The sequence below is a fragment of the Chelonoidis abingdonii genome, chromosome 2 (assembly GCF_003597395.2).
Source record: "Chelonoidis abingdonii isolate Lonesome George chromosome 2, CheloAbing_2.0, whole genome shotgun sequence".
In the NCBI taxonomy this organism is placed as follows: Eukaryota; Metazoa; Chordata; order Testudines; family Testudinidae; genus Chelonoidis; species Chelonoidis abingdonii.
Genome location: NC_133770.1, coordinates 118,982,380 through 118,995,851, shown reverse-complemented (window position 1 = coordinate 118,995,851; position 13,472 = coordinate 118,982,380). Strand labels below are relative to the sequence as shown.

Below are 13,472 nucleotides of genomic sequence, written 5' to 3'. Positions count from 1 at the left end.
GGTGAGCTGGCAGGCACACAGTATGCCTTGGTGGGCCACATTTGGCCCGCAGGCCACCTATTGAGTATTAGGTTTTGTATGCCCAGCTAGTTCTGCAAGATGCTGAACAGCCTCAGACTTGATGTCTTGCCGGAGCACTAAATACATTGCAGGAATAGACTCCAGAAGTGGGGATGCATATTCTGCATGGAGAAAGACTTCTCAGTAACTGGAGTTCTTAAAAGGATTGCCCCCACAGATCCACATTCTGCATCCCTGTTTGTCTTTGGAGTAGCTGCTCTAGTGAGAAACGAAAGGAGCTGGAGCAGTGTATCTCTCTTCATCAACAGAGGCACAATGCCTTAAGATGCATGTTTTAAAACACATGGTCCTACCTTTGACCTGCTGTCTCAAGGGTTTCAGGTCCACCTTGTTTAGAATCCAAAAAGTGGAGACCTATGGAAACTCCAGTTAGTGGTAAACACTGCATGCTAACGAAACTCCAGTTAGTGGTAAACACTGCATGCTAACATTTAATATTTCTTAAAATCTAAATTAGTTTAATCACCTTTCAAGAAAAAGCGAAAGTGTTTTTATTTTTTTTAAAAATCTGACAACAATAAAATGGTTAATTGCAGATAGAGAACTATTCCCATGTACAAGTACTTTTCACAACTCTGCTAGCCTGAACTTATCAAAAACTAACCTTTATTATAAAAATGAAGGTTAAATAAACAAAATGGTCCTTGAATAAATGAATCAAAATATGTGACTTGTGCAGACTGTCTCTAGTACCAAAATAGAAGTCAGGGCTCAGCATGTGACTACTCACTTTACCTTCCCAAAGACATTTCACTTAGTACTAGACAGCAGCTGCAGCTAAAAATAAACCCTGATAAGCAACCAGAACCTTAGCTGAACACAGAAGCCACCCTCAATGCCGGAAAGAAATCAAAGGCAACAATGAAGTCGCTGCGGTTCATCAGTGCTCAGGCATTGGTATCGAATGCACAGCTTGCCAGGAAAAGTCTCAGCAGTGTTGCACATAACCTTTTTCCTCTTCTTTTTAAAGCCAGTTATTTACTGGAGCAGGGGGAAGTGATTCATGACCTGGTGGAAAACTGGCCCCTGGCAGACTTTAATATAGGAAAACTGTTAGGGACAACAGTGGATTACCAGGAAGACATCAGCAGCAGATCGTGCTGTGTTTGTTTGGAAAGTTGTCTAGCTGGGCTGAGAGATTATGTGCTGAATTGCTCTTTGCCATACTCGAAGAGACTGAAAGTGGTGGACCTGACAGGCATAAAAGATGTTGAAGTTCAGCTCTGCAAGTGTAAGAAGACTCTGGGAAGGTGGGCCAGGACAGAGCTACTATCAAAGCTCTGTTTTGAGCTGCTTGTTGAAATGCAAAGGCTGCAGTTCAATCCATGTATCTTTGATATTGCTATTGACATTCTCATTGACCTGTTTGTTACAGAGCGGAACTATGAACTTGTAGTCCAAGCCTTACTGATGAGGTGCCACTGCCCACTAAAGATTCGTTGTGTGGCATTCAGAGCTGACAGTCTCACTTTACAAAAGCTTTTCTACATCATAAAGCTCACAGATCCCTCTTCTCTGCGCAAACTTGAAGTGGTTCACAATATTCGTTTGGAAATGGAGCACTTGGAAGTGCTATTTAATAACATCCACTTTCCTCTACTGACATCGCTTACCCTGCCAGCCAGAGCATTCAATGTGCAGCAGTTTGCAGCCGAGGATGAACCAATCCTTTTGACTATTGGAGAAAAGATGAGCCAAATGACGCAGCTGACTGAGCTGAGCCTGGCGTTTTCTACCCTCACAGGAAAAATACGGAAACTGCTCAGGTAAGTTGTTCCCAACAGTGTGACTGAAAGTGTGATGAGCCACTCGTCAGCGCAGTGGCACTGAATTAAGGGCTGCCAAGGCTAACGAAAAGGGGCAGGGTGAATAATGGAAATGTTTTCGTTGGTAAATCCATTGAGATGTTTGCAGCACTCCATCAGAAATATTGATTTGGCAGGAAGCTAGTGATGTCTAACTCAGACTCTAAAGTAGCTGCAGCTAAAAATAAAGAGTGATAAGCAACCAGAACCTTAGTTAAACACAGAAGCCACCTTCAATGCCAGAAAGAAATCAAAGGTAACAATGAAGTCACTGCGGTTCATCAGTGCTGAGGCATTGGTATCGAATGCACAGACTGTAAATTTACTACACTCCCAAGTCTATGGTGATTTTATGTGGAGAGAGGGACACTAAAGGCAGTTCTACACTATGGGGTTAAGTCGACCTAAGTTACGCAACTCCGGCTATGTGAATAACATAGCTGGAGTCGATGTACTTTAGGTCGACTTATTGTGGTGTCTACACCGCACTGGGACAACAGGAAAAACGCTCTCGTCAACTTACCTTATATTTCTTGTTCCGGTGGAATACTAGAGTCAATCGGAGAGCAATCAGCAGTCGATTTAGTGGGTCTTCACGAGACCCATTAAATCGACCCCCAGTGGATCGATTGCCACAGCATTGGTCCACTGGTAAGTGGAGACAAGCCCTAAGATGTAGTCTGAGACCATCTAATGCTTCTCAGTGGGTCTGCATATCTTAAGGCCAGGAAGAGCCAATGCTGTATCTAAACTGGAATTTGGGTTAACACAACTAGCCACACTGAATACACAGAAAAATCCAGCAATTCTGAATGTCGGGAAAAACCTGTCAATAAAGAGCACTGTTATTTTTGAATAACCTGAAACAACAGTTTACTGTGTTCTCTTTGAAGAGCTAATTTTACAGTGGAGCAAATAACCTAGTGACATGCTGAACTATTCTAATGTCAATGAGATAATGTGCAGCCCCCAGCCCAGCTGTGACTGCTAGGCCTGACCATCTACGCTCTAGTCCCTTGTGCCATGTAGACATTCCAACTCAGGCTGGAGCTCAGTCTCTGAAACACAGCAAGGAGAGTAAGTCTCAGAGCCCAGGCTCCAGCTTGACTGAGAACATCTACACTATTTTTAACCTCACAGTGTGAGCCCTGCAAACCCAAGCTAATTGACCTGGGCTCTGAGACTTGTTGTTGTGGGATTTTTTTTTCAGTGTTTGCATACCCTAAGGCACTTCTGAAAAATCCCATCCTTAGGCATCTAAATAGGGACTTAGGAGTCTAACTTTAGGCTCCTAGTTTTGAAAATATGGGCCATTATCTTTTTTTAATTGAAAATTGAGAAAATCTGCACCATTTTGTAGCCCTCATTCATTAACATTTCTGTTTCATTGTGGCCTTTATGCTGCCAAAAAAGCAGTGAAGCAGCATTACACTGAGGGATCATATCAGTGGTAAATTCCATCCCATATAGGTAAGATGTGTTTCATATGTATAGTACAGCCTTCTTGGGCTTTGATGTTCTGTTAGGCCCCATGGGTTTTGAAGCCTGGATCCATAGATGTACTGTGAGTCATCACACCCCAGTCCATCATGCAGCAGTTCACAGCAGCTGGGACCAGTATTCATGAAGCCCAACTGGGGCATTAGCCCTGCTCCTCTACTCTGATTGGGAGAGGTCCAAGGCTCCTCACTGGGCCACAGCCCTTATTTAAGCCAGAGAAGGAACAGGGAGTTGTTCATACAGCTGGGCTCCACCCTGTCATAGACCGTGGTGTATGTTGTCTGGTCCTGATCTTTCTCTTCCTCAGGAATTCTGCCTGACAAACTAGCTGTCATCAACAGGGAACCACATGATATCCGGGATGGGATCATGTTTGTGAATAACTGCATTTACATTCCCCCGGGTCAAGCAAGAGTGGCAGCCTTACAGCTGTGCCACAACTCACCCCTGGAAGAACACTTGGCTTGCTTTAAAGCTCAGCGATTGATGTCCCATCTTTTCTGGTTGCCTCAAATGTGCACCATAATACAGGCCTTCATCGTGTCCTGCAATGTGTGTGCTACAGCCAAAACACCACATCACATGCTCTGCAGTCTACTTCAACCTCTAGACACACTGTCCTGACCCTAGGCTGCTATTGCACTGGATTTTTTTGTGGAGCTCTCAGAGTCTTAACAGGTTTATAATAATCTTGATGGTGGCAGACTACCAAAATGGCCCACTTCATGTCCTGCATTGGTCTACCCTCTGTTGAAGAAACAGCCCAGCTATTGTATAACTGGATCAAGTCACTTCCAAGCAAGGGTCACAATTTACAGCCTGATTCTGGCACAAGGCCTTACGTCTCCTGTGGGTGCAGCTGTGCCTCTGCCTACCATCCTCAGTCCAGTGAACAGACAGAAAGGGTCAATCAGATTTTAGATTGTTACATTAATCACCACCAAGATGATTGGTCCTTGCTATTACCCTACATAGAGTTTGCATACAATAACCCAGATTGTGCCTCCATGGGTAAAAGCCCCTTTCTTTACCAGCTGTGGGAACCACAGCTACCTATGAGCTTCTTCTAACCCACCCACCTCGGATTTAGTGCAGAGAATTCATCAAATCCAGAAAGTAGTAAGGGGAAACCTGAAAAAAGTGAAAGCCAAATGTTATACCAATAGAATAAAAACCCAGCAGGATCTTATTAAGAGGGATAAGGCAAAGATGCCACATTTATTGTAAATATAATAATAAAGCAAAAGATAAAAGTAAACAACGTTGTTTAACTACTTATTCCTATCACTACTTATTCCTTATACAGACGTGCGCGCGCGCGCGCACACACACACACACATTCATTCACACAATCATTCATTCAAGTTCTGTATAGGTGTTTATAGTTACCAACCTAGAAGTTGCTCACGCCAAGTTACTGGCCAGGTATCTTGGTCATGAGGATAGAGCCAAGTCTGTGTCAGATGCACCTGATGCTCCTGGAGGTTGGCAGAAGAACTAGAGACTCAAAGTCCTCAGTCTTTAGAGTTCATTCTTATAGGAATTAATTCCTATGTTAGTCTATGGAAGCTGTTTCATCTTGCTGTTGCTGACTCAATCAGCAGATGGCACATTCCTAGTGTCTCCACACTGTCTAAAGTGGCACATTCCTGGTGGCTCCACACTGTCCAAAGTTTGTGTTTCTCATCCTTCCAGGAGATGGGGTGGATTCCAGTTTACCCTCCAGGGCTTGTCTGATGGTCCACTTGACACATACTCCCTTTCTAGGCTGGCACCTCTCCAACCATTCATGTACATTAAGCTTTCATCAACATACATTCCATATCTTAACCATATTTTAATTTACTGTTTTCCACCACTTTCGGAGTGTGTGCTAATTTATTTGAGACTTTTGGCCCTTTAATCACAAAGGGTGGGGGTCTGTTTCTAGGAGCCATTGCTGTTACAATGAAGTGAAAGTCACTTAAGGGCCTATAGCATTTGTTTACATTGTATCAATTACAGCTTAAGGCTCACAGCATTCACTTCAAGAACAAAGTTAATTAAATTGTTTGTAAGTTTTACATAGTAATAGAGTATCTTTCACAGGACAGATACGATCAATGGTTTCTTCAGACAGGAGCTTATAAGTTTTAACAGAAGAACTAAAAGATTTTTGTACTTGGTGAAATTGGGGGTCACTGTCACTTGGGGGAATTACTGTTAGTACCTTTTTTAATATCCCTACATAATCCTTTTAATATCCCTACACAACTACAAGCAATATGCAAATCAATATTGCCAACTAGAAACCCCTATTCAATGGGACAAAAAGTATGGCCCTTGACACAGCACCTCAGCATGAACAGACCTATGTGTAAGTTAGACTTTCAGTTCCTTGCCGTTACCAAGTTAACCAGGTCACTGTTGAACTACACCTACTCCAATCTCTCAAAATCCATCTAGTATTCCACATATCTCTCCTAAAACCGTATACCAAAAATTCAGCTCCCCACAGGACCCAGCCACTTCACGCACAAGGCCATGAGGAATATGTCACACATGAGATCTTGGATTCTAAATGCCAGTGGGGTAAACTTTTATACCTGATTAACTAGGAAGGCTATGGCCCTGTGGAGAGTATGTGGGAACTAGCAGAAAACTTTCATGCTCCAGCCCAAATACGAGCCTTCTACCAAGATCACATCTAGAACTCACCAGAGGACACCCCTTGGAGAGGAGGTGATGTCAGTCCCTATGGGTCCATGGGAGTTCTGGGGATCATCACACTCATAGGTGCCAACGCCGTGGGTGCTCCAACCCTGGAGCACACATGGAAAAAAATTAGCAAGTGCTTAGCACCCACCAGCAGCCAAGCTCCCTTCACTCCTCTTGCCTGCCTGCAGCCCCTGCTGATCAACTCCTCCCTCTCCTTCCAAGAGCCTCCTAAAACCTGCATAAGAGCTGTTCAGCACCATAAGGAGGCAGTGGGAGGGAGGGGAAGGAGCAGGGATGGGGTGTGCTTCGGGGAGGCAGCAGGAAGTGATGGGGCAGGAAGAGGCAGGGTGGAGTGGGGTCTTGGGGGAAGGGGTGGAATGGGGGTGGAGATGGAGTGGAGCATGGGTGGGAAGAGGCAGGGCAGGGGTGGGAGCTTGGGGGAAAGAGGCAGGGCTTGTGGCAGAGCAGGAGTTGAGCAGCCCCAGAGGAAAATCAGAAGCCGGTACCTGTGATCACATTCCAGTCTTCCACATGGCAGCTCACAGACAGCAGCACAAGCACCACCCCTCCACTCTGACTGGGAGAACTTTAAATCTCCTCAAGCCCCTATTTAGGCCAGAAGAACAAACAGGAAGTTGTCTGTATAGTTGAGCTCCACCCTGGCACAGACAGCTTGTCCGGTGTTTACCTTTTTGTCTTCTGATCCTGACATCCTGGTATCCTGACACTGCCTGACTCTTGGTAACCGCCTTCTGGTTCCTGCCTTTTGATTCTGTCACCCGATCCAGACCTTCTGGCATCGTGACTTGGCCTGATTCCTGGTAACTGACTCTTCATCCCTACCCTACAGTTTCCTTCGATTCTGATCTCCTGGTATTCCAACCTGACCTGAGTCCTAGTAATTGGCTCCTGGCCCCTCAACCTGTGCTTGATGCTCACTCTCATAAGCCAGGCCACTCGTGCTCTGGCCCTGACACATTTTTACTCACTCAATAACAAACAGCTTCCTGAAGGATCTCAATAGTAATAAAACCAATATTGCAATGGGACCTCACTCCCATACACGCAATACTTACCAGGCCACTCTTTGAACTGTTGGCCATGTGCTCAATGTGATCACCTCTGTATGAAGGGTGCCTTCCTCATTGCCATCATATCAGCCAGGAGGGTGAGTGAGCTGAAAGCACTTCTGGCCAATTCACTGTATATCGCATTTCACCTTCAACCAAAATTAATCCCTAAGGTAATTTCTGAGTTTCACATAAATCAAGCTATTCACTTACCGATATTCTTCCCAAAACCTCTCTCTCCTCATTGGAAGCATGAGAAGACTTCATTCCCTTGACATCAGATGGGCTTTAGAGTTTTACTTCCAAAGAACAAAACCAATTAGGAAAAGGCATAAACTATTTGTCTCTACAGCATTGCTCACCGGGACAAGTGTTATCTGCTCAGAGGCTCTTTAAGTGGATCTCTGGATGTATTACTCTTCATCAGTTGGCATGGCTTCTTCCCCCCAACAGATTGAGGGCCCACTCCACTAAAGCACAGGCAGCTTCAATAGTATCTCTTCAGGAAGTACCTAGACTGGACATTTGTAAGGCAACAACCTGCAGTTCCATCCATACTTTCATGAAGCATTCGTCCAGACTCTTCTGCAGATGCAGCAGTTGGGACAGCAGTATTACAGCATACCAACTGCATCCTCACGCCTGCTCCAATTTGAATACTACTTAACAGTCACCCATATGTGGAATACACACAGGGACCAGCACTTGAAGGAGGGGAGGGTACCTACCTGTACCTGGGTGTTCAAGATGTGTTCCCTATCTGTATTCCCGTACCTGGGAGATGTAGTCACATACAGAGGGATGGAAAGCCCACAGGAAGGCAAAACCAGCAGGAGGTCATCCTGCCTCTTGAAACAAGGTCATTGAACTTTGGAAGACAGAAGCCATCTTTGGCATCCACCATTAGACAGACACAAGGGAACAGAGCTTTTGCAAGCTGAGACAGATGGATCCTTCAACCAAGGCAAGATTGAAGGCTATAGAATATAGGTGAGAAATCATCTTGAACAAAACCTGTACCTTGATAGATTAACTTTTAGACATGTATTTTCACTTTTATTTGCTTGTAACCATTTCTAACTTTATTCATTTTACTTGGCATCACTTAATCTATGTCCTGTTGTTAATACATTTGTTTTATTTTTACTATAAACCAACTTAATGCTGTGTTTAAAGAGAAGGGTGTATTTACTACAGTTAATAAACAAAGATGTGCTTCTGTGTCTTTAAAAGAACAAATGAACCTTCTTATTTCTCTGAACTGTCCAGGAGAGGGCTGGACATAGCAAAGCACAGAGTTTTGGGAAAATTTGGGAGGGGGAGCAGGAGCGGCTCTAGACATTTCGCCGCCCCAAGCACGGTGTCATACCGCGGGGGGCGCTCTGCCGCTCACTGGTCCCGCGGCTCTGGTGGACCTCCCGCAGGCATGCTGAGGCCTGGAGCCGCCTCTGACTGGGAGTGTGTTGGGCACAAGTGCCAGCTTCTAATTTTCCCCAGGGATGCTCAACCCCCACTCAGCCCCAGACCCTGCCCTCACTCCACCCCTCCCCCAAGGTCCCACCCCCACTCTGCCTATTCCTGTCCCTGCTCCACCTCTGTCCCGCCTCTTCCCCACCCCATTCTGCCTCTTCCCCTGAGCGTGCCCTGTCCCCCGCTCCTCCCAGCGCCTTCTGCACGCTGCTGAACAGAAAGCGCCGGGAGGGAGGGGGAGGAGTTGATTGGCAGGGGCCTCAGGCAGGCAGGCGTAGGAGGGAGAGAGGGGAGTTTGGCTACTGGTGGGTGCTAAGCACCCAGTAATTTTTTTTCATGGAGCCCCCATGGAGTCAGCACCTATGGTGTTGGGATTACCCTGCAAATAGTAACCAAGACTAGTGGAAGCCAGAGTGGGGTAATGGGGCTATAGACAGGCTATTGGGGTCAGAGTTGCTGAACTAGAGTTCTCTATCACAGAGACATTGAGGGTATGACTTGCATGCTTGTAAGCTGGTTGCAAGTGTCCCAGGTTTGGAGCAACAACAGCAAAGCACTGTAAGGCACCCAGCGTTAACATAAAAATGGCCATACTCGGTCAAACCAAAGGTCCATCAAGCCCAGTACCCTGTCTGCCGACAATGACTAATAACAGGTGCCCCAGAGGGAATGAACAGAACAGGTAATCATGAAGTGATCCATCCTTACTCCTTACCTGAGGAGGTTGTGAAGGCTAGGATTATAACAGCGTTTAAAAGAGAACTGGATAAATTCATGGTGGTTAAGTCCATAAACAGCTATTAGCCAGGATGGGTAAGGAATGGTGTCCTAGCCTCTGTTTGTCAGAGGATAGAGATGGATGGCAGGAGACAGATCACTTGATCATTGCCTGTTAGGTTCACTCTCTCTGGTGCACCTGGCATTGGCCACTGTCGGTAGACAGATACTGGGCTAGATGGACCTTTGGTCTGACCCAGTATGGCCATTCTTATGTTATCCCTTGTTGCTCATTCCCAGCTTTGGTCAAACAGGGTTTGTAGGGCACATGGTGACACAACTCCTCACTGCTCTGGATTGTACCCCAAAATCTGTGTCTCCACAAGATCTTCCAGCAGTGACCACCTTGGAAGTAGGTGTTTGTAATGCACAGTCCTCAGTGAGTACAAAGCTCCAATAATCTCATTGTCATTCATTTTTCCCACTTCACTGTGACCAATGCATAGCAGTCACATCTTGTGATCCAGGGCAGCTGTAATACTGAAGTATTCCAGCAGGTAGCTGCTCACCTGATGGTAGCTTACTGATGATGCTGTTGAGTTACTGATAGAATAGGTCCTTCTCTTTAGAGATGGAAGAAAGTGTTGGGGGATATGTACTGATGATACCGAAAAAGCCACCTGTGGTAGATATCCTTGGTGATAGGAAATGTTCTGATATTTCAACAGGACATTCAACTCTGGTGTTAATGAGTTTTTGACTGCAAACTCCACCCTGGGTTCAAATTCTACATCGATGTCAAGCGTCTCCAGCTCTCTGTCAATGATGGTGGTCTTTCCATTGACCTCCTCTAGTTCATTTAACATACCAGTGCATATTATCTCACATTCCAACAAGCAAGTTTGAAGAGGGCAACCATCATACTTGAATCTTCAGTGCATATACGCTGGCAGAAAAAAATACGGGGGCAGAAGCTTGCCTTAAGACCAAAGCCCCTCCCTCTGTGGTACTGACTGGGACCAAAGGCTTGGAAACCAAGATGTTTGGAAGTGAGCACAGCTGCAGGAAATGCCAGAGGGCAAAGCTGAGTTGCAGTGCAAACTGCCTGACATTTTTTACACAGCAGATTAGGTTCCAGGTTTTCTCCTCTAGCCTTTGTTCAATCAGGAACTAGCTGCAAGGTATCAGCACCAGATGTAGTTACTCCTTTGTGGACATTGCCCAGCACCCACTGGAATGAAAAACATACCCCCACCACACAGTGAGTGATAGGGTTCCCAGTTTGGTCACTGAGCAGCCAATGCATAGCAGGTTGTTTTAGGTTACGTGGTACTAGCAGCCTGCATTACATACCTGACCTGACAAATACTAGCAGTAGGTGCACAGACAGACATTTATACAAAATAAGAATCAAATACTTCCAAGCTGTCTCTTCAGGCACATTATTAGAAGTCCCATAGACAGAGTTGATTATTGTTAAACATGTGTAATGTGGCCTCACCTAGAGGCTCCATTGTGTTAGGTGCTATACAGACCTACAGAAAAGGACCATCCTCACAGTACCCATGTCAGTGCTTTGGGGTGGAGGTTGTTGCCCACTTCAACTCTGGGCTCAGATTCAAGTGGGATCCTTTCCCTGAAGGCCAATAATCCTTGTGAAGGCTCTTACATTGGACTTAACTCTTGAGAACACCCACCGTGTCCTCCAGTCTCAGTACAGCCACCTCTTTGGTGTTACTGAGGTACCTGAGATGTAATTTGATGAGCCCAGAGCATGGCTCGCTCTCCTCCCTGATGTGGGTCACTTGCAGAGTTCCTTGGCTCTCTTGATCCAGAAGCTCTTTAGTGCTGGACAATGTCTTTCTGGGGAAGCTTGTATGTTTAGCAGACAATAAAGGCTGGAGTTGGAGATGCTGCCACTGCCTTCCTGTTCAACTGCTGGGCCCAAGTGAGATGCAGCATCCCCTTCCTTTTCTGCTTTTCCATCTGCACTGTCAGTGGCACAAATGATTAGCTATTACTATGACAAGTAATAGAAATGTAAGACCAACATATAGTGAAATGTACTTGTAGCATAAATGCAATGGATCAGATTTATCCCCGATGTAAACCAACGAAACCATCAATAGAATCAGTTTAGTGGAGCCATTTAAGACATTAATTCTGATGTATGTTATATACTTTTCAGTTAATTGAACTAGATTACAAAATTATTAACGAATAGAGCAGACAGGTTACATTAATGATGACCAGCTATTTCAATATTTTTAAAAAAATTCTTACAATTTTTCTAATACCACTTTATGCTGTAAATATTTTGCCTTTTATTTAAATCTGCAGCCCACTGAAAACCCCTCTGAAACTACTGGATGTTTCTAACTGCGCCTTGAACCATGCTGACATGGCCTATTTAGCCAATAGCCTCCATTCTAACCACCTGGAAGTACTGGACCTTAGTGGGCACAATGTGGCTGACCTTTACCCATCAACCTTCTTTAAACTTCTCAGCCACTGCTCTCATACTCTGAAGAGTCTCATCCTCGAGGAATGTAACATTCAAGATATTCATGTAAATATGTTGATTTTGGGTTTGATCCCCTGCCGGAAGCTACAAGAATTCAAGTTCCTTGGAAATCCCCTGTCATCCCGAGCACTTAAATGCCTCTTTAATGTTTTTAGTGACTTGCCAAAGCTGAAATACATTGAGTTCCCAGTTCCTAGGGACTGCTATCCTAACCATGTCACCTACCCAATTGATGATGCTGAGCTTTCAAAATTTGATCACCAAAAATATGAGAGTATATCAGAGGAACTTAACGATATTTTACTTCATGCAAACCGGGAGGACATAAAGGCTTCAACACCACTCTTCGGAGGCTACGATGCAGCCATTCAAGAGACTGGCAATGAACTGGGAGCTTACTTACTAAAATCTTTCAAAGATACTTTAGAAAACTTTAACAAAGCTCTTCAAGAAATGAATTAAAATGTAATGGGGATGACTACTCTGCCTAACAGAGAGTAAATTCAATATACACTAGGAAAACACTGCACCTCCATTTCTGCTTTCTCGACTGTATTTTGTTTTATTTTTGGTGCCACAGTATAGCATATGCATTTTTAATCATGCTATGAATTGGCAAGTATTAATGTAAAGGCCACTTTTTGAGAACCCCTTTAATCACTGCATACTCTACACAAAGCACAGCATTGGTTCCAGTTACCGCAGTAAAACAAGATATGATTGTTTTTCACCTGCAGTATGACCTAGCCATATATTTTAATTCACCTAATAACTTTGGGCCAACACATTGAGAGAGACCTTAGGAGGGACTAAACTCCACTAAGTTCCTCTGACAAAGTTTTATCTAAATTTGGCTGTGGATTTGCCCCCTATGGCAGAGATAGGGATTCCAATCCCCAAATCGTACACACCCCCATGAATTGTGAGGCTCTCAGGAGACCTGATGGAGGCACAGGGCCATCCCTGCACAGGTCCTTCTCTGCATTAGCTATCTCTATTGTAGCCACACTGCCCTGTCCACTCAAGATCCATGGTAGTGCAACTATAGAGATGAGCAGCCTAACTGGTAGCAGCCCCTGGAGTCCACCTTTAAAGAGGAGTTCCACAGTGCAGAGTTGACTCCAAGCAAAAGATAATACAACTCCCATCCATATTAACTCCTGAGTGTATGTTCCAGCAGGCTCAAGGGGGCAGGGGTGGAGATGATGTGCACCCTGTAGCCCTTTTTCTTTCCATGTATGGACTCTAGAATCCATAGGTAAATCTCCTTGAGGTTTGGAGGAAGGGGAAGCAGGATGCTACCAATACAGCTGACCCTCCTTTCATATGTGGATGCAAGAGATTCCCACAATGTCCCCTCCATGCCTTGATCCTGGAGGATGAAAAGGCCCTTAATACAGTAACTGCATGACTGCATTCTGCAACCATCATCTTCATACAAGCAATGCTGAGATCTGCAGAGCAGCCCTCAGATGAGAAGTGCAGGGTGTGTTCAAGTTAAGCTAGTTTTTTCTGCTTTTCCTCTGTATGATGATAATACAGAATAATTAAATGCAATTATAAAAATCAGAGAGGCATCTACTCTCAATAATTCCATTTCTTTGAGAA

At 44.8% G+C, this 13,472-nt stretch overlaps 1 protein-coding gene across 1 annotated transcript; it reads left to right on the top strand.

Moving 5' to 3' along the window:
- Window positions 1-885: 885 nt before the first annotated feature.
- On the top strand, window positions 886-12,641 carry LRRC14B (leucine rich repeat containing 14B). The gene is made up of 2 exons (XM_032765572.2): window positions 886-1,847; window positions 11,681-12,641. The coding sequence occupies exons 1-2, from the start codon at window positions 943-945 to the stop codon at window positions 12,324-12,326; spliced, it is 1,551 nt and encodes a 516-aa protein (XP_032621463.1). The 5' UTR covers window positions 886-942; the 3' UTR covers window positions 12,327-12,641.
- Window positions 12,642-13,472: the final 831 nt, after the last annotated feature.